The sequence below is a fragment of the Zootoca vivipara genome, chromosome 1 (assembly GCF_965207765.1).
Source record: "Zootoca vivipara chromosome 1, rZooViv2.hap1.1, whole genome shotgun sequence".
Taxonomy (NCBI): Eukaryota; Metazoa; Chordata; class Lepidosauria; order Squamata; family Lacertidae; genus Zootoca; species Zootoca vivipara.
Window position 1 is genome coordinate 18,569,683 of NC_142582.1, and position 26,613 is coordinate 18,596,295.

Below are 26,613 nucleotides of genomic sequence, written 5' to 3' on the forward strand. Positions count from 1 at the left end.
CTGACCTTTAAAGCCCTAAATGGTCCAGTATACCTGAAGGAGCGTCTCCACCCCCATCGTTCCAGTACCGAGGGCCTTCTGGCGGTTCCCTCGTCACGAGAAGCCAAGTTGTGGGGAACCAGGCAGAGGGCCTTCTCGGTGGTGGCGCCCGCCCTGTGGAACGCCCTCCCATCAGATGTCAAAGAGAAAAACAGCTACCAGATTTTTAGAAGGCATCTGAAGGCAGCCCTGTTTAGGGAGGCTTTTAATGTTTAATAGATTATTTTATTTCATTTTTCTGTTGGAAGCCGCCCAGAGTGGTTGGGGAAACCCAGCCAGATGGGCGGGGTATAAATAATAAATATTGTTATTATTATTATTATATGTATGTATTTAAAAGCGGTTATGTAATTTTTAATATTTCAAAAAAATCTCCTACGTGATTGTATAAACAGGGAGAGCTGCAACAAGGCTGCTTCATAAATGTTAACATAATAAACCTCTTTTTATCATTTCTCATATGTCTAATAACAGAACAGAGTGCTTTCTAGATCCAGCTCCATCCTGTCAGGGTCCCCCATTGCAACAAAAAGAAAACAGGACATTGTGCGATTCACTTTCTCAGTTGTTTGGCAACCTAATATAAACTAACATTCTGTAAAGCCACAAAGTGTGGCAATTTCCACTATTCCTTTTTCTTTCTTGTTAAAAATCTAGCCAGAGAAGGATTTACCAGGCAGTCCCATTATAATTGGGAAAAGAACTAGTAAAACCAAAGTGAGATGGAAGCAGAATAAAAATGAGGTAAAAATAAAAGAGGTCTTCTCACAGGGAGGGAGGAGAGCCATACCGAAAGCACAGAGCTATCAAATGAATGGTTTGGTGCCGAATATTTCACTTTGAAAGACAATTACAGCTCAGGCCTTGCTATTGATTTCAGTGGGAATTTAGCTACCAGCCTTTGGTTTGGGTGTAGAAAGCTCTACACAGCTTGGAACCAGAATACCTGAAAGATAGACATCTCACCCTTTATATGCCCTATTGATCACTGTGTTCTGTGTTCCTACCAATACCGCCTTAACTAGGAGGTCCATTCTGCGCAATGTAGGAAAGGGTGGTGGTCAAAATGTAAATGAAGGGGACCTTGGTCAAGTGAAAAGGAAGAAGGAACCCTTACTCTTATATATTTGTGTTTCTCTAACATTTAGGTCTTCTTAGAGACTATCCTTAAAGATAGCGTATCCCAACTCTGGACTGCTGTTGCGAATTGGAACGAACCTTTTATGAGTTCCGTATCTGTGTATACTTGGTCGGGGTTTTGTGTCTCACGGTCTTTCCAATGAATTGTCCAATAAATAGTCATTGAAAGAGTCCAATGAATGGTCCAGTGAATAGTCATTGAAAGTTGCTGTCGAAAATGAAGCTGTTGCCTTTGGGTTTCCTAAGGTGGTGTAGCAATCAAGATTTTAAGGCTCGCAAAAATAAAATCTCTGGGTTTTCTCGATTCTCTTTCCGTCCTGCCACCTAGACAGGTTTTTCATTGACCAACGTTGGTGGTCCGGAGAACTTGAAGCATGCTTAGGTTAAATCAGAGATAAGGTGGAGCTCAAGATCATTTTTGAATTGTCCTGAGAATGTTCCTCAAGACAAACCCAAGTCAGTTAGACACACACTCTGTGTGTGGGTGGGTTGAAGTTCAAAAGGAAATGCATATTTGCTTAGGGAAACACCCAGTCCTGGCAGCCAACAGCTGCTAGCATGCTTATCAGCGGCATGTGATAAATTTCACCTTGATTCCTCTTTTATTGCCCTTTAAATATATGTGTTATAAAAGAAACTTGTAGACATATTTCATTTCCTCCCTTTCTTAAAAAGTAAAAGGGAAATATAATTGTATGCATGTATTACACACACACACACACACACACACACACACATATATTTAATAACTTTGGTTTCTTCTACATTTGACTTCTTTCGGTCTGATCCTGTGCTTCCTGTCTTAGAAGTAAATGCCACTGGGTTCAGTGGAACTTGCAAGTAGAGCAGTTCCAGGGGATCTTTTTTGGAGAAGTTTTTTCCCTTTCTTTCCAAGGAACTGAAGAGGAAGATGATTCAATGGTTATTCATAATAATACAGGTTGTGAAAACTCCAGTGGAATGGATTGACAGGCGGTACAGGACAAACAAAAGGAAGCACTCCAGACAGTGTTGATTAATTTATTGAATTCACGACCATAAAATGTGGGCATGGCCTCTGGATTTTAATGACTTTTAAAGAAAGGGATTAGATTAGACATTTCCATGGAGGACGGGTCTTTCAGAGGCTGCAAGTCAGGGCGGCTGAATGAAACAGGCCAGAGAGAGACTATGCAGACACAAACACGCATTAATGACAGGTAGGTAGCCGTGTTGGTCTGAGTCGAAGCAAAATAAAAAAATTCCTTCAGTAGCACCTTAAAGACCAACTAAGTTTATATTTTGGTATGAGCTTTCGTGTGCATGCATGCACACTTCTTCAGATACACTAGAAACAGAAGTGTCAGACCCTATATATATACAGAGGGTGGTGGGGGTGGGTGGGAATGGGAGATGGGCTGATGGGAGTGGTAAACCTGTAGATGGGTGTTAATGGCTGCTGATGGCTGCAATTAGTCCTGGGCTGAGGTGCTAAAGAAAGCTTGATCATGCATAATGAGATAAGAATCCGATATCTCTATTCATCCCAGGTGCTTCCATGGTTTTAAGCTTGGTAATGATTTCCAATTCAGCAACTTCCCTTTCCAGTCTGTTCCTGAAATTTCTCTGTAATAAAACAGCTGCTTTGAGATCTTGTATAGAATGTCCTGGGAGATTGAAGTGTTCTCCTACTGGTTTTTCAGTCTTATGGTTCCTGATGTCAGATTTATGTCCATTTATCATTAATGAGATTACCAAGGGTAGTTGGGAGGCCACCTTGGATCTACATTTGACCCTGACTGTCTACATATTTCTCCCCCCACTGACCCTTCATAGCAGAAGTGTCGAATCCTGCTTCGAAAATGGGACCGTTTCTAGCAAGTAAATGTGTGGTGCTGCCATGTTCAGGGTTGGGCTCGTCGTTGACATCCGTCTGTCTCAAAAGAATGGAGTGCGCCTCTGGGGTTGAACTCCAATGGCTGCATTAGCAGCACTGAAGGGACTTCCCTGTGGCACAAGCCTAGGGCCCTCTATATGGAAGTCCTGGGCTTCCCAGATGACAAGACTCCTCCCCTCTCGGCCTTGCTGATGTGATCCAAAGGAAAGCGGAGCAATACCAGATTTTGCCAGAAGGAGGCGTACAAGGCATCACCCAACCACCTTTGACGCCCCTCCAGATATGTGGTGTCCAAACTTTTTTCAAAGAGGGCCAGATCTGATGGAGGGAAGGGCTGTGAGGGCCGACCAAAGTTGTTGACCTTTTTAAAGGAATTTACCCCAGGAAATAAACTGCCACAAGGGCCGGATTAAACCGACTGGCGGGCCGGATTAGCCCCCCCCCCCAAAACAGACTTTGGACATGCCTGGCTTTGGGTGGGGGTCAAAAGCATCCTTCTCTATCTGCCCTTTAAGACTCACCAGGCCACACTTATCTTTGTCCTTTTCTATTCAAAACCTCATTCCAAATAAAAAAAACAATTGGAGATAGAAAAGTAGCTCACCAGGGCTCACTAGGCTTCTGCCTGCTCTGCTGGCTTTTTATTTGGAGGGAGTTGGAGGAGCATTTAAAAAGCAGCGGAGCATAGTTACCTTCTGTCTTAAGTGGTATGACCCATACTGCTATCAGACCATTACTCCACCACCTTGTTCTGCTGAACTTGTAGATAAGACCCAAGTCCAGTTTTAGGACAATATAGGCTTGCACCTGGAGCAGGCAAAAGCTGGGAAGGGGGTGGAATGCAGCAACATTTATATTGGCACCATGCCCACCATGCGAAGAACAGCTCAGGTAGGAAGTTAGTGCTCCACGCCAATCTCTGACACGTTTCACAATACAGTGGTACCTCTACTTACAAATAACTCTACTTACGAATTTTTCTACTTACGAATAGAGCTCCGTCCACCATCTTGGATGCGGTTTAGATAGGATTTTTTCTACTTACAATTTTTTTGATAGGGTTGCTTCGACTTACGAATTTTGTCTCCCAATACATTCCTATGGGATTCGACTTACAATTTTTTTCTACTTACGAATGTGCGTTCGGAACGCATTAAATTCGTAAGTAGAGGTACCACTGTATGTTATTTGTGGGAAACAGCCCATGCCCTGCAAACTAGACAGAAGCGGAATTGTAAAACAAATACAGTGGTGCCTCGACTTACGGATTTAATCCGTTCCGAAGGCACCTTCGTAGGTCGAAAAATGTGTAAGTCGAAAAGCGCCATTGGAAACGCGATTTCCCATAGGAATGCATTGGAAACAATGGAAAAATCTGTAAGTCGAAGCAACCCCATCTAAAAATTCGTAAGTCGAAAAAACCCTATCTAAAACCGCCGCGGTTTCCATTCGGATGTCAAGAAATTTGTAAGCGTGCGACCATTTGCCCCATTTGTAAGTGGAAAAATTCGGTTGTCAAGTTGTTTGTAAGTCGAGGTACCACTGTACCGGTAAATGTAAAACGTATACATTTGGAAGTCGAATGGAATCCATTCCGGAAGTCCGTTTGATTTCCAAAACTTTCAGAAATCAAAGCACAGTTTCTGATTGGAAGCTCCTGCAGCCAATCGGAAGCCGTGGAAGCCCTGTCGTATGTTCGGCTTCCAAAAATAGTTCACAAACTGGAACAGTCACTTCCGGGTTTGCGCCGTTCGGGAGCCAAAACGTTCAAGAACTAAGCTATTCGAAAACCTAGGTACAACTCTATATATCTATTGCATTTTATTTTCTTCTGCAAATTTTTGGAAGTTCAGCTTTCCTCCACCTTGGTTTCGGCATTTGCTTTTGCGAAATTCCCCCACTGTCTATTCCTCTGATGGAGTTCTGCTGTTTGTCTCTCAACAGGTTGCTGGTTGGTGCCCCTCGAGAAAGAGCTTTCCCGTCACAGCTAGCCAATAGAACTGGAGGGTTGTATAGCTGTGACATCGCAACTCCAAATGCGAAATGCACACGGATAAAATTCGATGAGAAAGGTAAGCTCAGCAATATCTAGACTTCGTTCTTCTGTTCTACACAAGGTCCAAACGCTCATTTAAAAATAAAATAAAATAAGCCATTGGGAGGGGATCTTATTTGTTGCTTTAATTTATGCTCTGGGAAGTTATTGACCATGATTTGAGAACAGTGCCATGGTGCCCCTGACTGAGACATGGGCACAGAATCCATATTTTCCTAAATCAGCAAGGGGTATGCTGTTGGGCGACTCTCATTCAATTCTAGGAAGGTTATGTAGAAGAACTTACTGATACTTGTGTCCGTTTTTTAAAAAAGCAAGTTTTCATTAACACTTTTCATAATACAAGAAGATAAATAACACAACAAATGTTGGTGCTGACCTTTAAAGCCCTAAACGGCCTCGGCCCAGTATACCTGAAGGAGTGTCTCCACCCCATTGTTCATAGTTCTGGTCCAGCTCTGAGGGCCTTCTGGCGGTTCCCTCACTGCGAGAAGTGGAGGTTACAGGGAACCAGGCAGAGGGCCTTCTTGGTAGTGGCACCCGTCCTGTGAAACACCCTCCCATCAGATGTCAAGGAAATAAAAAACTGTCTGACTTTTAGAAGACATCTGAAGGCAGCCCTGTTTAGGGAAGTTTTTAATGTCTGATGTATTATTATTATTATTATTATTATTATTATTATTATTATTATTATTATTAAAGAAACTAAAGAAAAACATACAAAGGGAAAGAAAAAGAAAAACACCCTCTCTCAAAAGGTAGCTCTTAACCTTTGTCTCACACAGAAAGTGGTGGACCCTCCCAGCTTGAACTGGAAGCATTCCTTTTTCTTCCAGTCTCTCACCCTGGGAAGGCTTCCCTTCCTCTCACTGCCATTACGTCTGGATTTTCCCAGACATTACTGGGATTTCAAAGGGAGAATTGACATCCAGGGGAAAGGGAAAAAAATCAACCTTCGGGTTTCCCCAGGGGTGGGGGAAGCTCAACATTTTTTGCGTCTTTCTTTAAAAAAAAAAGCACTAGAGGAGTCACAGCTTCATTATATAGCTCTGCAAATCACTTAATCCTCTCAAAATTGAATATAATATTAATATTCCCAGACCGAAATGCCCTAGTGATGCTCATTTGAACCGTCCTGTGTGAATATTGTAGGCAAACACTGCCCTCTAAAGACAGTTTCAGGTACTGAATGAATATATGGTGCAATCGTATGCAATGCGTGCCTCCTCGGAAGGAAACCCCACCGAGTCCAACGAGACTTTCCTCCAGGCAAATTGTGTATAGAATTGTAGCCTTACCTGTCAGCGGGGGCATAGTTAAAATAATATGTTGCTAAGTCACTAGAGAAATGTTATTTTTAAAGTTGTTTCTGTTTGTTTTTTAATCACCTTGTGATAATTTTTTTCAGCTGATCTGAGTAAAGAAAGCAAGGAAGACCAATGGATGGGTGTTACTGTCCAGAGTCAAGGGCCTGGGGGGAAAGTAGTGGTAAGTTACCCGAGAAATCACCAGTCGGGAAACATTTTGCTAATGGCATTTCTCACTGCATTTTTATTGATTTTTAATTGAAAAATACTAGGAATCACACTTGCTGTAGGACCCAACAAATAATTTCCTCTATTTCCAGTTTTTGGACCGTGAATGCCATTGGTTACAAGGTCAAGGATAGCTACTATTATATTACTATCAGGCACCATTATGTAGCCAAGAAACCTGGAAGCTGCAGAAGCACAAAAATATTTAGTGTGGAACCCACAAAACAGTCCAATGGGGAGTGAGCATGCTGAGTGGCCATGGAATGGCGATTGAATGTTGGGGTGTATGGAATTGGAGTGGTTGGAAATCGGAACAACAGCTCTCCACGCTGCAACATTTTATTACAGGTTTCACTTGCAACCTGTATATACTTCTCTTGATTCTTAGTCACGGTGGTCTTCAGGTACCATTGCAACATTCATATTCTAAGGGAAAGAGAACCCATGCACAGAACTTTTGAAAAGGTTCTTTTGCTTGTGCAGAATTCAGCAGCCAGGTTTGAGCATATCACACCGATCCTGGTCCAACTGCACTGGCTACCAATTAGCTTCTGGGCCCAACTCAGAGTGCTGGTTTTTACTTATAAAGCCTTAAACGGCTCAGGACCGCATTCCTCAAGGACCACCTCTTTCCATATGAACCTACCCGGACCCTGAGATCATCTTCTGAGCCCCTCCTTTGTGTGCCTCCTTGAGAGATTCAGAGGGTGGCAAGATGAAAACGGGCCTTCTCTGCAGTGGCTCCCCGTCTGTGGAATGCTCTCCCCAGGGAAGTCCGCCTGGCACCTTCAATATACACCTTTAGGCGCCGGGCAAAAACATTCCTTTTTAACCAGGCCTTTGGTTTATTTGATTGACATCCCTTGCCCTTTTAAAATGTGTTGTTTTTTGAGGGGGGGGGCTATTGGGTTGTTGTTTTTATTTTTATTATGTATTTTGTGGTTTTATATCTTGATTTTATCCTGTGACCTCCAGGTATAGGGCGGAATAATAATAATAATAATAATAATGGCCATCAAACTGATGAATGCTTCACTGATTCCTTCCCGTAACTGTCCTAATGAAAAAATATTGTGAGGCAAAATAAAAATGCTTACCTCCAGATGATTTAAGAGTCATCTGTACTTTGATATGGTGGCATGTTGGCTGTTCAGCGCAGAAGCATTCAATATCAGTGAACTTGATGTCAGCCATATTCCCAATTTTTTGGGAAGCGGTTTATAATGAGCTAAAAAAGATACTTAGGTACACCTTCAAAAAAAAAACCAGAAGCTTTCTTATTGGGGCTGTTAGACAATGATATTGCAAAAACTGACCAACGATTTTTCATGGATGCCACAGTGGCCGCAAGACTGCTAATTGCCCAAAAATGGAAGTTACAAGAGGTACCCCAGATTACGGAGTGGCAAACGAAGCTACTAGATTTGATGGAAATGGCCAAACTGACCTATAGAATAAGGGACCAGGGTGACGAGAAATTCTATAGAGAATGGAGTAAGTTTGTAGATTATGCAAGGAACAACTATAAAGGAATGAAAACGTTGGCGGTAATGAGTTAAATCCTACACTGGTGACTTTCAAAGACAGTTGAAATACGCGAGAAGATAAAACTAATGTACCTGCTTGGGGGGGGGGAGTCAGTGCTGGGGACAGCTATGTATCGTTTGGATTAATATGTATTGCATTTGTTGTTAAAAATGAAAAATTAATAAAAAATTAATGGTCAAAAATATATATGATGTCAGCCATATTCCTCAGCCCTGCCAACCTTCATACGGTCGCCCTGCTGAAGTGCTAGTGGAGAAGGCAGCTCAGCTTTGCTTATTGCCGACGGTGTTCTTAATACCTTGCAGACTTGCGCCCATCGCTATGAGAAAAGGCAGTACGTCAACACGATCCAGGAAACCCGAGATATCATTGGAAAGTGCTATGTGCTGAATCAGGACCTCTCCAGCAGTGAGGAAATGGGAGGCGAGGATTGGAGCTTTTGCGACGGCCGGTTGCGAGGCCACGAGAAGTTTGGCTCCTGCCAGCAAGGCGTAGCTGCCACTTTTACCAGAGATTATCATTATGTCGTGTTCGGGGCACCGGGCGCTTATAACTGGAAAGGTATGGCTTGGATTTTCCTTTAAATATCACTCCTTTGGGGTAGCTTAGTCAGTAGAGCGTGAGGCTCTGAATCTCAGGGTCATAGATTCGAGCCCCACGTTGGGCAAGAAGGGGTTGGACCCCCGTGATCTCTTCCAATGCTACGATTCTATGATTTCTGTTGTCTTACAGCTTGACTGCTGTTTCAGTATCGAAAACTTGGTTATTTTGTTCATAGATTCTTGATCTGTATACCACCTCCACCCCACCTACATTGATGCTCTTTCCCCCAAAATCAAGGTACAGTGGTACCTTGGTATTTGAATAGCTTGGCTCCTGAAAAAAATCGGCTCCCAAACGCCGCAAACCCAAAAGTGATATCTGGAAGTTTGCGAACGTTTTTCGGAACCCGAATGCCCAACGCGGCTTCCGATTGAGTGCTGGAAGCTCTTGCAGCCAATCGGAAGCTGCGCCTTGGTTTTCGAATGGTTTCGGGAGTCAATGGACTCCCGGAACGGATTGAGTTTGAGAACCAAGCCGAACCACTGTATCTGCTTTTCATGCTATGTGCTTTTGGTGCTTTCACTAAATTACATGAAGGTGCTTTATACTGAGTCAGACCATTTGTCTATCTAGGCCAGTAGTTTCCACATTTTCCCGCCCCCACATTTCCCCTCCCCTACAAGCATCCATAGATCAGCTGAGAACTGGGAGGGGTGGTGGTGCTTTATTGCTAGGACTGGGCAATACCTGGTTTTCAACATCGTGATATATCACCAGCTAAACATTGCAATATATGGATATACAGTAGTGCCTCGCTTAACGAACGCCCTGTAAGATGAAATTTTCGCTTAACGAAAGGATTTTTCGAGCGGAGGTTGCCTCGCTAGACGAATTTGTTTTACAAAAAGTTCGTCTAGCGAATCGCGGTTTCCCATAGGAATGCATTGAAATTCAATTAATGTGTTCCTATGGGCAAAAAAATAACAAAAAAAAATTCAGTGCATTCCTATGGGATTCGCTACTGACTAAGACGAATTTTTCGTTATAAGAATTGACCCGTGGAACAAATTAAATTTGTTTAGCCAGGCACCACTGTATCATGATGTCTGAAATAAGGGTGGAGCTATGTAGTGGCTTGGGCTGGCTTCACGGTTTTTCCCACATCATGACTTTTGCTGGCTCTTGTGATTCGCTCCCGCCTGCAGGAGGCAAGGGAGAGCTGAGCCGGCAGAGTTAACAAGGGCTGCAGGAATCGAGAGGAGCATCAGTTGGCTTAATAATAATAATAATAATAATAATAATAATAATAATAATAATAATTTATTTATACCCCGCCTATCCGGCTGGGCTTCCCCAGCCACTCTGGGCAGCTTCCAACTGAATATTAAAAACAGTACAGCATCAAACATTAAAAACTTCCCTAAACAGGGCTGCCTTCAGTTGGTTTTCCTTATGTTGTGTTTTTTGTGATTTTTGCATAACACACACACACACACACACACACACACATCATGATTTGCCATATATTGCCAGGTCAAAATTTTTAAAACGTATATCACGATATGGACTTCAAACTGATTGTGGATGATATATTGCCCAGCCCCAATGTGATCTCCACCCCCTGTGCGTGTGTGCTCATGTGAAAGTATAGTGTGGCCTAGACTATATATTACTGGGACACGGGTGGTGCTGGGCTTGCCGATCAGAAGGTTGGCGGTTTGAATCCCCGCGACAGGGTGAGCTCCCATTGCTCTGTCCCAGCTCCTGCCAACCTAGCAGTTCGAAAGCACGTCAAAGTGCAAGTAGATAAATAGGTATTGCTGCAGCAGGAAGGTAAACGGCGTTTCCGTGCGCTCTGGTTTCCGTCATGGTGTCCCGTTGCGCCAGAAGCGGTTTAGTCATGCTGGCCGCATGACCCAGAAAGCTGTGGACAAATGCCGGCTCCCTCTGCCTGAAAGCGAGATGAGCGCCGCAACCCCATAGTCGCCTTTAGCTTAACTGCCCAGGGGTCCTTTACCTTTACCTTTTATAGGGCGGCCATACTCACTGCGGGCATGTGGCCTTCAAAGGGTTGACCAAGGGTAAATGTGGCCCTCGGAACAAAAAGTATTAGTTGCCACAGCCTAGATCACTGTTAATTTTTTTGTAGCCAAGTAAAAATGCACACTCGGGGGTTGGGGAAGTGTTTGAAAAATAAAATGACAATAATAGTAGAAAGAAAGAAAGAAAGAAAGAAAGAAAGAAAGAAAGAAAGAAAGAAAGAAAGAAAGAAAGCTGAATTTTGTGGCCGATGGATTGGTTTGTGCTTACTTAAGCTAACAAGCTGTGAAATACCACCTTTCTTTTTTAAAAAACCAAGGTGGTGGTTGTTTTTGGTTGCACTCTGTCATGCCAACAGCTGTGGCATTCTATTCTCCTCTGACCTTTCTCCTTTGCAAAAATAGTAGCAGCGTGTCCCTGTGCCCAGCACGTGAACTATGCAAAACCCCTGACCCTTGGTGCAAGGTGTACTTGAGTTTACCCTTCCAAATTCTGAAAACTGGACCACCCTGATGCGGTGCGTCAAATAAAGAGCCATTGCTTTAGTTGAATTGCAGGCACTTACTGCCGCAGCGCTTGGTTTGAAGAGTGCTCTTCTACGGCCCGGAGGAAGAAACAAACACGTTTGTTTAGTTGAGAGTGTATTGTATACCTGTCAAAACCGAACTGCTTGCTTTCTAAAGAGCGCAAAAGTGTGTTTTCATAATTAGGGGACAGCTCTTTACCTGCATCAGGGACTTAACATAATGGACATTTTTAAATGTTATGGTATTAGCGCTTAGGGGAAAAAAGTTTATAACAAATATCCACGCTGAAGAGTCTTGTTGGTGCAAAATGCCAACTCTCATTTGCAGGGTCCTCCCTGTTACTGCAGCCTGTCCCAATTTGTCCACATGTTGTTGCAATACAATTCCCATCATCCATGTCTGTTGGTCATGCCGGTAGGGGGCCAAAAGACTTACACAAACCCTCGGAATATTCGCATGTGACGTTGGGTCCAAATTTCAACGCAATCAGTCAAGCGGTTGCAGAGAAAGGTCATAAAACACAAACATGGCCCTTCTACATTTAGATAGATAGATAGATAGATAGATAGATAGATAGATAGATAGATAGATAGATAGATAGATAGATAGATAGATAGATTTTGTGTTTGTATATTGTGATTTTATGTTGTGAGCCACCCTGAGACCTGCAGGTATATGGCGGTATACAAACTTAATAAATAATAATAATAATAGCATCGCATATTTGCTGCATCCTGCAACTTCAACCCAAGTCTAGAATGGGGCCCATTACACAGTATTGCGTCAGTGTTCCTTCCTCCCTTTCCCACAAGGATTATACCATAGTTGCTTTGTCTTCTCTTTTCGTTAAAGCTTATTTTATTCCCTACTTCCTTTGTCATTCATCCCACTTTTTTGTTTTTTGCCATTTCATATTTTTTCCCCTAGGAGTGGTGCATGCAGAGCAAAGGAATCAGTCATATTTTGAAATGGGTATCTATGACGATGGGCCTTACGAAGTTGGCGGGGAGAACCAGCTCGATGAGAGCCTAGTTCCTGTTCCATCTAACAGTTACTTAGGTAGGACGAAGCTCTTCAGAGATCTCGAGAGGAAATTTCACTACCCAAATGTGGAGCGATAAAGTGAAACGCTGTTGGATTGTAATTCAGTTATGGGCCCTCCCCACCCGCTTGCGTTTAAGCCAAGAGCTTGTTGTGCGTGCCCTCCTTCGCCATTTCCACGACTGCTTTGAAGTGTAAAATGGCACTCTTGGTTGAGGTACCTCTAAGAGCTGCTAATGTAATGAGACCTTTCAGATTACCAATGAGGACTTGCAGATTTTTACATTGTGATTATAACCTTTCTGTCTCTTTCTGTCTCTCTCTCTCTTTCGCACTCACAGTAGGTACTGTATGTGCATCAGTAGCCCTAAGTCATGTGACCTCAAAATGTGTAGCACAGGGAAGTTTTATGAAATGCTTTGTTACTCAACAAGATTGTGATGGCTAAGAAATGACGTTCATGGCATATCTGCAGCGGATAGGGATCCAGAATTTGTCAGCTAACGTCCGAGGCCTCTTTGCAATGTTTTAATGGCTAACCCCCAGAGATGGGTGTGTCCTATGGCAAATCGCAGAGATCGCGTTTTGTTCGCCCTCGCTTTCTGAGTGCCAGTTGACGCAATCTGTGCGGCGTTTTGCAACGAACGGTGAAAACATTTCCTTCTTAACGCAAACGGTGAAGAACGGCAAACAACTCACCGGCGTTTGCGCACGTCTCCTCCAAGAAGGGATAGGGGCCCTTAAGGATTGAATAGCGACCCATCTGTAAAAGCACACTTTGGGATGAGATTTTGCGGGGAACATTTGAGGCCAAGGATGATATTTTGCCATTAAAACTGATGAAGGGGATGGAAGGAAAAGTCCTATTTGTGTGTAAGCGGAGTTAATACAGTGTTCTTATTTTCTTTTAAAGCTGTGAGGCAGGATCCAAATTTACTTTACAATCCGGGACCTTTTTAACCTTCGCAGCAATCTGACCAGTGGGGAGGTTACCACGAATCTGACTCCCATTTGCCATGAGTGAAAATCTGTAGATGTTAATGGGTGTTGAAGGGTCGGAGCACTAACACCCAACCTCTTGCATGGCAACAAGTCACATGCCCTGTAGTTTCAGGCAAGGCCCTAAAGGATGTAACCTGCCTATATTTCCATTGGTAAAACTTCTGCTCTCCTTCAGGTTTCCCCCCCTAAGGCTCCATGTTGTTATGCTCTCTGTTTAACCTGTCCGTCTTTCTTTCTTTCTTTCCTTCCTTCATCTTCTTTCTCCACCCACATTTGCAGGTCTCCTTTTCCTGACAAGTGTGTCTTTTGGTAGCCCCGATCAGTTTGTGTACAAAACAATGCCTCCCAACGTCAGGGTAGGCAAGGCCACCGAGCTGATGATGAATAGCTATCTAGGTTTGTGACCTCTGAAAAGTGGTTGTCCATGTCGCTTCCTTCGTTACATTCCAGACTTCCGACGTCATTATTTGTTTTCCATTTCAAGTTGATGCGTGTTGTGGAAAATGATCAAATGAGATGAGGGGGACTTCTGACAGTTTGGGGCGGAAAAGAATCCTCGGGAATCGAGCTTTCGGGGTGCTGGCTTGGCTAGGGGCCTGCAGGTCAAGGATGGAAAACCTGTGGACCTCGATGACTGCTCCACCAGAACATGGATAAAAGGGAGCCAATAAGACGAAGTTGGCCGCACCAAAGAGGGAGTGCTCAAATGGTTTACTGTACCTGTGTGAGCCTTATAGAGCTGAATGTAGAAGTTCAGCATCAGTACCTGGGGGAATCGCGCCATAAGCATGATACATTTTTCATGAGGTCCTACCATTCCTTTAACATCATGGGCATGCTCTGTTAAAGCGAACACTTGAATAGATTTTTTATTTATTACAAAGTCTGAAGCAAGCACAATGAAATCGCTGATCCATCTGCGAACGTGGCTCTCTGAAATCGGCACTGTATACAGTGGTACCTCGGTTTTCGAACGACTCGGAAGCCAAACATTTTGATTTTCGGACACCGAAACCCCGGAAGTAAATGCTTCTGTTTTCAAATGCACCTCGGAATTTGAACGGCTTCTGCTGCGTCCCCCCCCCCCGCCCCCAATTTTCTCCACTGTCTTTGCAGACCGCCTTTTGTGCCTAGGTTGTTGAACATTTCGGATGTCGAATGGTCTTCCGGAACGGATTACGTTCAACGACCGAGGTACCACTGTATGTGCTGCTTTGAGTCTGATTCAGTGTCTGTTGGGAGAGCACAGGTTTAACCTTTTAATGTACATGTGTAGACCCTGTTAGGCGGGTTTTCATGTGCTTCCAGTCACCCCTTTAACATAGCATCAATCGCAGAGGCTTTGCCCTACAATAGCCCCACACCTTCAACGGTTCGTCTGTTTTGTGTTGTGCGGTAGGTTTTTCTCTGGACTCTGGGAAAGGCATCACTTCGCAGAACGAGCTCACTTTCGTGTCTGGAGCTCCGAGAGCAAACCACAGTGGAGCGGTTGTCCTTTTGAAAAAAGACACTGTCATTCAACGGGCATTGTCTCCCGAGCACACATTTGAAGGCGAGGGGCTGGCCTCCTCTTTTGGCTATGATGTGGCCGTTGTAGACCTCAACAGTGACGGGTAAGCCTACCCTCTGTCTCCTCTTTCTTCTAGTACCGTGGGGAAGTGTGATCCTCTCTCTCTCTCTCTCTCTCTCTCTCTCTCTCTCTGCAAAGTGGGAGAAATGAGGCTGTTCCTCATTAGGTTATGGCAAACTCAGTAAAGCATAAATGCATCATTGCTTTTAAGAAAAGCAACCTGCCCATTTTCATAAAACGTAACTGGCGGACCGTTGAATGTTTTCACACTTCCTGCTCCCCTGACCCTCCATTTTAAGTGGTTTGAGTAAGAAAGCTTACTCACTTTTAAAAATTCAGCAAACTTTAAAGAAGTATCTCAGGGAATATAGAGCAGGGAAGGTGAACCCGAGGACCTCCAGTTGTTGCTGGATTTCAACTCATCAGCCCCAGTGAACAGGGCCGATGATGATGATGATGATGATGATGATGATGATAATAATAATAATAATAATAATAATAATAATAATAATTTATACCCTGCCCATCTGGCTGGGTTTCCTCAGCCACTCTGGGCGGCTCCCAACAGAATATTAAAAATACGATAAAACATTAAAAACTTCCCTAAACATTTTTGCCTTCAGGTGTCTTCTAAAAGTCAGCTGGTTGTTTATTTCCTTGACATCTGATGGAAGGGCGTTCCACAGGGCGGGTGCCACTACCGAGAAGGCCCTCTGCTTGGTTCTCTGTAGCTTCACTTCTCGCAGTGAGGGAACCTCCAGAAGGCCCTTGGCGCTGGACCTCAGCGTCTGGGCTGAATGATGGGGGTGGAGATGCTCATTTAGGGATGATCCAGCAACATTTGGAGAGCCACAGGTTCCTTATCCATGACCTAAACAAGCCATAAGTGTAAGTCAAGAGACAATGGATAAAACAATCACCATTAGCTGTACTGCTGGATAAGTGTTTAATGGTTATTGTATTGTTTAAACCAAGCATGGCCAAACTTGACCCTCCAGCTGTTTTGGGACTACAATTCCCATCATCCTGACCACCGGTCCTGTTAGCTAGGGATGATGGGAGTTGTAGTCCCAAAACAGCTGGAGGGCCACTTGGCCATGCCTGGTTTAAACCAACAAACCATAATCCCTTCTACTGTGGTCCAGAGGATTAAACAGAACTTAGATTTGGGAAATCCCGATCACGAACTTTGACTTGAGTCACTCTTATGAGCGGTACAGTCTTGTGCATGTTTACTCAGAAGTAAGTCCCATTGAGTTAAAAGAGGCTTACTCCCAGGTGAGTGATTATAGGAATGCAGCCCAAGTTCCGTACATGCAAAAACTGGACGAGCGGTGACCAACTTGGCAAGATTGCCGTGAATTCAGTGAGAATAAAACACTGTACAAAATACAGCAAGGTATTGTAGAAATGGCGGGGGGGGGGGGCGGGAATCTAGCCGTTTATCACTGAACTTCTTAAAACTGAATTCGAGAGATCTCTCTGAGCAGCTGTTTTATTTGGAAGCCTTGTGTTGAGTTCTGCACTCTGCTGAACATGTTGTCATTCTGAGGTCACTTTTATCACCTGCTTCTCACAGTTGCCTTAAACACAATGAACTTCTTGTTTTCTCAGTTGGCAAGATATTGTTGTTGGAGCGCCACAGTACTTTGACAGGGAAGGAGAAATTGGCGGCGCTGTGTACATTTACATTAATCAGCAAGGCAAGTGGGAAGGGGTCAAACCAGTTCGGCTCACAGGACCAGCAGACTCCATGTTTGGAATCGCAGTCGAAAATATTGGTGACATTAACCAAGATGGCTTCGAAGGTAAGCGGAAAAACGATTGGCCTGCTCTTTGATGATGATGAATTTCATTTCTATACCACGTTATATTTTTAAGAACAATATTTCAAGGCGGTTTACAACTTACATCAAAGCATCATATAAAACAATCCAGAATATTATTATTATTATTATTTATTAAATTTGTATACCGCCCTTCACCTGACGATTGCAGGGTGGATCGCAAGATAAAAAAACACAAAATGAGGACACAAAAGACATAATAAAGCAAAAAACAAACCAATAAGCTGCTCTCTGGAGAATTTCAAATAAAAAACGTACATTCAAAGCAACTTAACAGGAAACTAAATATTTCAAGATGAAATATTGCAAAGGAGGTTCGACTACAGAAGCACATTTAACAAAGCAAAATTAACAACAACAAAAACCACATGAACATTTCGAAGGAAAACACTACTAAAGGAAGTCAAATATAACGCGCGTATTTAAACTAGCATAAATAGCAAGAGAATATTATCATAAGCATATAACATATCTACTGCTGTTGCTGCCAATCCTGGCTATGGTGGTTCATGGTGGGCAGCAGCTGTGGGAGATCAGGTTCCATGACCTGGGTCTGCACTAAGAGACAGCCAAGTTGGTCTGTGGCCTCAGCTTTCGGAGCTGGATTCAGCCAGGGCTCTGGAAAAAAGGCCTGCAAGGTCTTCCAGGTTTCACAGCCAAGGTGGTCCTTGGCCTCTTCAGCAGCCTTATAAGCCCTGAAATGAGAATGTGATGGATTGGTTTGGATTCACAATTGCTGAATTTATCCATATGCTAATTTCCTCTGACCTCAACGCTGTTGAGGCCCCTCCCCAACGATGTCCAGAGAGATCCAGCTAAAGGGCAGCCTAGGCATGTTTGGCAGGGCTTCCTCTTCAAAGCTTCCTCCAACACGTGGAGAACATTTTGAGAGAGGCAGGAGGTTGGTAACATTGGGGGCATGTGAGTGTGCATAGCTCTGCTTTCCCTCCACGTCATGTTAAAATACTTCAGGATAGAGCACTTGATTCCAACAAAATGTGTGCTTATTTTTTGTTTATGGATTGTTTAATGTATTTGTACCCCTGGACTGAATGGGACACGGGTGGCACTGTGGTCTAAACCACAGAGCCTAGGGCTTGCCGATCAGAAGGTCGGTGGTTCGAATCCCCGCGACAGGGTGAGCTCCCGTTGCTTGGTCCCTGCTCCTGCCCACCTAGCAGTTCGAAAGCATGTCAAAGTGCAAGTAGATAAATAGGTACCACTCCAGTGGGAAGGTAAATGGCGTTTCCGTGCACTGCTCTGGTTCGCCAGAAGCGGCTTTGTCATGCTGGCCTCATGACCCTGAAGCTGTACGCCGGCTCCCTCGGCCAATAAAGCGAGATGAGCATTGCAACCCCAGAGTCGTCCGCGACTGGACCTAATGGTCAGGGGTCCCTTTACCTTTACCCCACTTTAATCTCGACATCTCTGAGAGTTTCATTCTTACAAAATTTGCCCTTGGCAGAACGACCTTTTGTTTCCATTTTGTGTGTGAGAATGTGGTGGGACATCTGTACATCTCCAGCCCTCCACACACTGCTACTGCTTCTTGGCAGGGATAGAAACTGAGATAGATACCGTACTATTCCGTGTATAAGACTAGGTTTTTTTTAAAAAATTAAAATTATGTGAAAAACTGTGGGTTGTCTTATACACGGTTAGTGAAGGGTGGGGATTTCTTAAATCGGAGTCCCTAAAAAAATAGAGGGCGTCTTATACATGGGAGCGTGTTATACACAGAAAAATACGGTAATCTAATTGCCAAATGACATCTTAAACCTAGGTTACAGTCGCTACAATGGAATGTCTGAGCACCATTCCCCCCCCCCCAATGTTGTTGCTATAGTTGTTGTCATCGTTCATTCCATCTCTATACCGCTTTATATTTTAAAGAACAAATCTCAAAGCGGTTTACAACAACATGACGTCAAATAAAACAATCCAGAATAAAACAAATTCAAGCTCCAGGGGGGGGGGGGGGAATGTTTCAGATCCTTCTCTAAGCGACATTTTGCTTTCCCCAGTCGCCAGCCTGGCATCCAGAGATCTCCACATGGTCATCATTGGACCTGCGCCAGCCACAGAATGCTGATTCTCTGGCCTGGACCAACTCCATGGGTCGGGCCTTATTTGAGCAATCCATGTAGCTTTGAAAACTTGCATGTTCATTTTGACTGTTTTGTTGTCCTACTCCTTTTTAATATAACAGATATTGCTGTAGGAGCTCCATATGACGACTCTGGCAAGGTGTATATTTATCATGGCTCCAAGAATGGGATAAACACAAAACCAGCACAGGTACTAATGAATGATGTCCGCTTCTCCTTCCAATATTCATTTTGCTTGTTCCCTAAGCTTCTCCCAAGCAGCTGCCAGCTCTCTGCCACCGGCTTCTCTCTCTCCTTTGACTTTGCATGCCACTCTCCTCTCTGCCTAATATATTTTCATGTAAGACCCCATCTGCAATATACATTTAAAGCAGTATCATACCACTTTAAACAGTCGTGCTTTCCACCAATGCATCCTGGGAACTGTAGTTCATTATAAGGGCATTGAGTCTTGTTAAGGGACCCTGTGTCCCCTAATAGAGCTTCAATTCTGGAGTTTCCTGGAAAGAGGGGTTGTTAAACCACTCTGGAAATTGTAGCTCTCTGAGTGGAACAGTTTCGTTCTATGTTTCCTCAAGCTATTCCTCTTAAAAGACGCTGCTTGCTAAGTCTTTTGCCTTCTATAGAAAATAAGTTAAAATACTTTTTCCTGTTGTTGCAGAATTCAGCTCTTCCTTCGGATTTGTATTATTATTATTTGTAAAAAAAAATTGCATGTGTGGAGCATGGCCTGCCTCCTAATAAATGCAGATGTGATATTCACTGTTTTAGATTCTGGATGGTGGGGCAAACGGAGTCTCGTCCTTTGGTTATTCTATCACCGGAAACATGGACCTTGACAAAAACTCATATCCGGATATTGCTGTTGGGTCTCTTTCAGATTCTGTAGCTGTTTACAGGTGTGTAGCACCTTCTTGATTTTAACCTTGATTTAACTCTGGGGTCCTTAATGTGGCACCTGTCGCACCCTGGTTGTTCTCAGACACCTCCTTTGTCACCCTTAAAAAATAACTGAGGGTTTGTGGCATTGTTTGTTTGGGAGGTTTCCTGCTTTCTTCCTTCTTCTTTTTAATTTGTTATGGGGTGTGCACAGGTTTTTTGTTTATTTGGGGAGGCGGGGGAGTGTGAGCACCACCAGTTTTCTTCTTTGAAGTGGGCATTTTGTGGTGCCCTAACAGTATCTTGGGACGCGGGTGGCGCTGTGGGTTAAACCACTGAGCCTAGGGCTTGCCGATCAGAAGGTTGGCGGTTCAAATCCCTGCGATGGGGTGAGCTCCCGTTGCTCGGTCCCAGCTCCTGCCCACCTAGCAGTTCGAAAGCACGTCAAAGTCCAGGCCTAAGTTGCCACTGTTGCAGGAATAATTGTGCATAAAAGCAGAGATAGACAGACAGACAGCCAGACAGACTAGGACTGAGGAAGAGAAGTCAGTTTTATTCCAAATGCAGTCACCCAGCCTTTGTTTATCAGATTTGCAACATATTTTGATGAAATATTTTACTCTAGTCTAAACCCTCTTGTGCTTTCTAACACACTGCAAAGAACTAGGCCACTCTGTCAGAGCCTCTCTATCCTACAGTGTGAAAATGGAAGGCCCAATGGGGCTTTCCCTGTTTATTAGCCTAAGAATTCCTTCCTCGAGTGCCATTCATTGAAATAACAAGTTTTTTCCCCAACCTCCTCTTCCCTCCCGACATACAAGATCGCGGCCTGTGGTGAACGTTAAGAAAACTATTAAGATAGATCCCGGCAGAATAGACTTAAAGAAAAAGAACTGTGAAGTCCCCAGTGGGATTTGGTAAGCCGTTGAACTCTTAATATTTGTTTCAATGCTTTGGCAAACGTTTGTGTGCTTCATATGCACGAGAATTTCTACTACCAGGTATATGGTGCACTGCATGGGAGGTTACTATGCCAGCCTGCTGTTATCTGTCAGGTTGGGTTGTTGACGTTACTCCTGTCGTGTTGGGTGTTAAGAGCTACAACAACGCCACTTCTTCCCATGTTGCCTTGGTAATGTTGGAAGCAAGGGACCATTGTTCCGACCCATCCCTCTCACTTATTGAGGCAGCAGGGCCTCACGGGTCTCTTCCTCCTCTCTGTCTTCACCAAGAACTACTCTCCTAGCCTGAAGGCCACAGTTCTTAAAGACCCGGCCTGAAGAGGGACATTTCTTTGCCTTTCTGTGGCCGCCCACCAGGCACACTTCTTCCCTGTGCCATTGGGCAAGCGTGGTAGTGCGGAAGGCACCCAGTTCTTCTGGCCAGCCATGCTTAGGGGACTGTGAGGGTCCTGGCTCAGCTCTGCAGGGTCCAACCCTCAAGTTCTGTGAGCTCTGAGCCGCCAGCCTCTGATTCTATGGGCTCTGAACCACCAGCATGGCAGCCCTGGTCTCAGCTAGCTTCTCCCCCTTGGAGCTCAAGGCTGGAGCCCTACAAACCTTTTATGGTGGAGACCACGCTGCCAGGTTTTTGAAGACCCTTGGGCAAGGTGTCCTGAGTGCGCCTGCTCCATGGGTCACCATTTTTGCTACAGTCACCATTCATTTCCCTTTTCTCTTTGGGACCAGTCCCTACCGTTGCCCAGAAGAACACCAAGCAAGCACTTCTTCTCATTGGTCTTGTCCCTGATCACCAGGGTTGGGTGATAACTGGTTTTCAGCATTGTGGTATATTAGCAGCTATATACTGCAAGACGCTGATACATCACGATGTCTGGGATGTATCATGGCTGCTTCTTCCTCCCCACCTTACGGGAAGAAGAAACAGCTGAGATACATCACCCAGCCCTACTGAGCAAGCTGGAGGGGCACCAGGGCTTTGTTAAACTGCTCAGCCGGGGGGCAGGAAGCTTCCCGTCCCCCATCTGAACAAGTACCACTACCACTCAGGCTCACGCACAGCGGAGGGGCGCGGGGCTTCCTTAAAGACGCAGGCAGAGCCCAAGAAGGTGCTCACCCGGAACCTTCTTCCGCTCCGCCGGCAACTTGACCTGGCGCAATGTATTGCCAGCTCAAATGGTCTGAAACCGGTAGTGCGATCTGAACGCCATAACAGTTTCAGACAATTTATTGATATACCGACTAGGATTAGGTCGACCGGAGCCTGCCCTTACCTGACCCTCACTCCGGCCCTCAGCCTGTAGCCGATTGGCTAGCTGGGGAAGGGGCGGAGCGACGGTCCAGCAAGCAAGGTAGGGTGTCACCCAGGCTAAGGAATTCTGGGCCGGGTCACGAACCCCGCCCATCTCTTAGATGGATGGGTGGTAATTGCCAGCTCAAATTCTCTGAAACCGGTATCGTGATCTGAACGCCATACCGGTTTCAGACAATTTATCGATATATTGTCCAGCTCTACTGATCACTTGCTTAGAGCAGATGGGGTAGTGGCAGCGAAGAGGCAGAGGAACAGCAAGGGTTTCAAGGGGCTGACAATGGCAGTCTCTTTCCCTTTTCCTTCTTGGGACAATGCAAATACCAGGCCTCAAGACAACAGAAGATGTGTTTATGGCACCAAGTACCTGACTATAGAGGGTGGGCACTGAAGCAATGCATTTACTCTCGAGATTCCAGCAGCTTTTGGTGAAATGTCTCCAGTGCTGAACTCTTTGAAGTTTATTTCTGTGAATTCTTGAATTCTTCCAGCGTGAACATTGAAGCGTGCTTTGAGTATACAGCTAGTTCCAGTGACTTCAACCCCAAACTAAGTAAGTTGGTATAACGATACTTGCATATCATTAAGTGTAGCTCCCACAACAATTTGTCCCATTTGCAAATGTGCCCATGGACCCCAATTTTTTTTACGATCCCCTGTTCTGCATTGTTTTAACTGCCTGAAGCGGGACGCTTGTGTCCTTACAAAGCCAGCTCAGTGGCGCATCCTGCAATGTGATCAGGTCTTAAAACTTGTTGCCTTCCAGGGGCAAGGCAGGGGGAAAATGGGCTAATGTACAACATCCGTAAGATAGTATACCAGCCTTTCCCAACTTGGTGTCGTCGTCCCCAAGGTGTTACGGACTACAAATCCCATCAGTCCCCTAAGGCAGGGATGGTGGGATTTGTAGTCCAACAATATCTAGCGTGCACTAGGTGAGGAAGGCTGAACTGCATTGATTTCTATTACCATTTAAAAAAAGAGCAGTGAATTAAACATGGTGCGACTTGTCTTCCCTTACTATTTCTGAGGGTTCTTTTTCTTTCCACTCCAACCTTTCCCCCCCCCCCCCACCCCCAGTTCTGAACTATACAATTGAAGTAGAAAATGAGAGGAGGCGATTGGGCTGGCTGTCCAGAGTGCAGTTTTCTGATCGAGTCTCTTCTAGAGGGCAGACTCTTGAGCGACTCTCAGATCAGTTGAGTGGGAGTGTGACTCTCCAAGGACAGAAGAAAGAAGAGTGTGTGACAAAAAAACTCATATTGCAGGTATGAGAAGCACAGAGGCTTCTGTTTTTAATGCTGCCCCATTCCGGTCTAGTTTCGCCAACAATATGCTTTCAGGTGAACTTGAAGTGGCCTCCGGCTTGTGGGTCACGTATGAGATCCATTGTGATGCTGTGATTGGAAAGCTGGCTTAGGAAAACCTGTGGCCAAGTTCCCACACAGCCAGGAAGCCCATTGGGCGAGCTTTGGCAAGTCCGTCTCCATCAGCCTTAGCCTACCTCGCAGGGTTGTTGTGAACGTACAGGAGAACAACATGTATGCCAGCTATTGTGAGCTCCATGATTTTGCATGTTCTAATCATTGCACAGAATAGCAATTTCATGTTTGCTTCTTTAGTCCAGGCACAAGCAGTTTACATAGAAATATCAAAACATTATGCATGTATGTAAGCACCCTAGGACAGTGTTTCTCAACCAGTGTGCCTCCAGATGTTTTGGGACTACAACTCCCATCATTCCTGACCACTGGTCTTGCTAACTAGGGATGATGGGAGTTGTAGTCCCAAAACATCTGGAGGCAAACTGGTTGAGAAACACTGCCCTAGGAACAAATTCCTTGCTTGCGTCCTTTGGTGTTACAAGCAAGGAATTTGCGTGCAATTTCATTTGACTTTTTTAAATGAAAAAATAGTCCACTAAAGGCCTCCATTCCTCTATAAAAAGTTTGCCGTTTTGAATGCATAGACTGTTACTTTCAAAAGCCTTCATTGGAACCTCCTCTTCTTTCCATTTCTGTGCATATAATATTCTAGCCGCTGCTATCACATACATAAAAGGTTTGGCAATGCGAGTAGTTACTTTTAGGTTACATATTTGTGGGATGGCCCTAGCCGGTTGAACTAATGTCCCAATGTTGGAAACCGAGTTGTTATCACAGTGATGGCATTGTGCAGGCTGGGGCCTTTGTACAAGCTGAACGCAGAGTAAGTTTGAAGCCAGGATATTTGCTGCCAAACCCGGCAGGGGGTTATTCCGTGTGCTAATAATTCAAATGTATATATCTCTTAGGAAAATATCAAAGATAAACTGCGTCCAATTCCTATAACAGTTGGCGTCGCAATAAATGGCTCCGAGTCCAGCTCTCAGTCAAGGAGGAGGCAAGGACGGTCGCTCCCAGAACTTCTCCCCATTCTAAATTCCAATGAGCCAAGTACAGTTAATGCGGAAGTAAGTTTTTCCCTCCTTTCCCTTTCTAATCTCGAGATCTGTTCCAGCCTGATTAGTTCATTTTGCACCACGTCTCAGAAACACATAGAAAGAAGGAAAGGTTTGTCTGAGTAACAATTCAGAAATCTGCATTTGTAATGCCTGCATGCTTGTTGATGTGCGCTGTCTGTTAATCCAAAATTAACCGGGGGCACGGGGAAAAATACGGTAACTTGAGCAAAAGTAGTGTGGATCTCACAAAACGGGAAACCTAAATTATCAAAGGACAAGGAAAAGAGAATCACTTTCTGTACAGCTCTGGCAAACAGTGAAGCCAGCACTATAGCATGGCAAGATAGAGAGAGTCAGCATGATTATTCTCAGCAGTGGTGATATTTGTTGTTGTTTAGTCGTTTAGTCATGTCCGACTCTTCGTGACCCCATGGACCATAGCACGCCAGGCACTCCTGTCTTGCACTGCCTCCCGCAGTTTGGTCAAACTCATGCTGGTATTTTCGAGAACACTGTCCAACCATCTCGTCCTCTGTCGTCCCCTTCTCCTAGTGCCCTCAATCTTTCCCAACATCAGGGTCTTTTCCAAGGATTCTTCTCTTCTCATGAGGTGGCCAAAGTATTGGAGCCTCAGCTTCACGATCTGTCCTTCCAGTGAGCACTCAGGACTGATTTCCTTCAGAATGGATAGGTTTGATCTTCTTGCAGTCCATAAGGCAGGCAAATCTAGCTGGCTGCTTAGTGACATGCCGCCAGGTTCCCTATGTGGATTCCTGACTAGCTATGATGAAGCAGGGGAAAAGGAAGAAATCATAATTGGGGTTATGAGCTGGTAGACAGATATACCGTATTGGCCCGAATATAAGCCACACCCGAATATAAGCCACACGTTTAAAATTGGAGGGGGGGGGAGAGAAAAAATACCAAAAAGTAAGCCACTCCATTCCTAGCTGTATACTGGGTGTGGGTGGGGGGAGCCATGCTGCGTTGCCAGCGCCTTTCCCCTTCCTTGCTCTCTCCTTTCCCGGCCTTGGGGGAGAGAATGGAGGACTTTGCCACGCTCTTGGCTCCATACTGTAACATCACGAATATAAGCCACACTTTTCATGGTTGGAATTTGGGATAAAAGTGAGGCTTATATTCAGGCCTATACGGTATATACGCACAAGACCAATAACAGGTACATTGTCAGGCTTTTCAAACTCCTCGAAAGCCAGTTCTGCACCTCATAAATATTTGGGTGTAGAAATTTGGCACAGCACTATTTGGGTTGATTGAATTTAGGTCTCGTGCAAAAAAAAAAAAGACCAAAAAAGTGGCATAGGATTACTATGCCTCCTCTGTTTCCTATGTGGCTGTTATTCTTTAAATTCGATGCTGTTTCAAAATCTAAACTTGCGTTCATTGTAGGTGCAGTTCCTGAAAGAAGGTTGTGGAGAAGACAATATTTGCCACAGCAATCTGAAGCTTCATTACAGATTTTGCACCAAAGAAGGAAATGAAGACAGATTTTCCTATTTACCAATGTAAGTCTTCAAGGAATGGGGTACCAGTTTTGAAAATAAAGCCGCTTGTGCTCCTTGGAGGCTTTTCTTCCCGCCAGTCCCTAAAACCTGACTCGTTCTGTGTCCTTAGTAAGAACAACATTCCAGTGCTTGTCCTCAAAGACCAAAAAGACATTGCCCTTGAAATCACAGTGACAAACAGTCCGTCGGACCCGAGAGATCCTGAGAGAGATGGCGAAGATGCCCACGAAGCCAGACTCGTAGCTACCTTTCCAGATAGCTTGACCTACTCTGCTTTTAGGGAGCTGAAAGTAAGTACTGTTTCCGTTTTAAAAAAGCATTTCAGGAAAACGCATTGTAACCTTTATCATGGGAAATCGCATTGGTGAAAGACGGGACTCCACAGTCATCTCGGGTCACTGTGTTATAATGCACGTAAAACACTTTTTCTTTGCTAATGTAGCCGAGTCCCAAGTGATGCGGATGTTCAAAGAACCTATTTCATTTAACTCTTCGCATTGAAATATTGATCTCTTTTAACTTAGGAGAAACCATTGACCTGTGGGGCTAATTCAAACGGCTCTCAAGTAGACTGCGAACTTGGAAATCCTTTCAAGAGAAATTCTTCCGTAAGTGGTGTTTT

The 26,613-nt window shown here is 44.5% G+C and overlaps 1 protein-coding gene across 2 annotated transcripts in view; it reads left to right on the top strand.

Annotated features, from left to right (window-relative positions):
* ITGA6 (integrin subunit alpha 6) overlaps positions 1-26,613 on the top strand; it is a 59,876-nt gene that overhangs the window by 16,727 nt on the left and 16,536 nt on the right. Inside the window, exons 2-17 of one of the 2 annotated variants that reach the window (XM_060281114.2) lie at positions 5,000-5,127; positions 6,520-6,599; positions 8,500-8,755; positions 12,232-12,363; positions 13,627-13,743; positions 14,747-14,960; positions 16,532-16,725; positions 18,974-19,062; positions 19,644-19,771; positions 20,573-20,668; positions 22,514-22,575; positions 23,103-23,290; positions 24,316-24,474; positions 25,876-25,991; positions 26,101-26,281; positions 26,516-26,599. In XM_060281114.2, coding sequence (XP_060137097.2) covers positions 5,000-5,127; positions 6,520-6,599; positions 8,500-8,755; positions 12,232-12,363; positions 13,627-13,743; positions 14,747-14,960; positions 16,532-16,725; positions 18,974-19,062; positions 19,644-19,771; positions 20,573-20,668; positions 22,514-22,575; positions 23,103-23,290; positions 24,316-24,474; positions 25,876-25,991; positions 26,101-26,281; positions 26,516-26,599 — 2,224 coding nt within the window. The remainder of the gene's footprint in view (positions 1-4,999; positions 5,128-6,519; positions 6,600-8,499; positions 8,756-12,231; positions 12,364-13,626; positions 13,744-14,746; positions 14,961-16,531; positions 16,726-18,973; positions 19,063-19,643; positions 19,772-20,572; positions 20,669-22,513; positions 22,576-23,102; positions 23,291-24,315; positions 24,475-25,875; positions 25,992-26,100; positions 26,282-26,515; positions 26,600-26,613) is intronic. The other variant, XM_035135254.3, reaches the window with a different exon arrangement.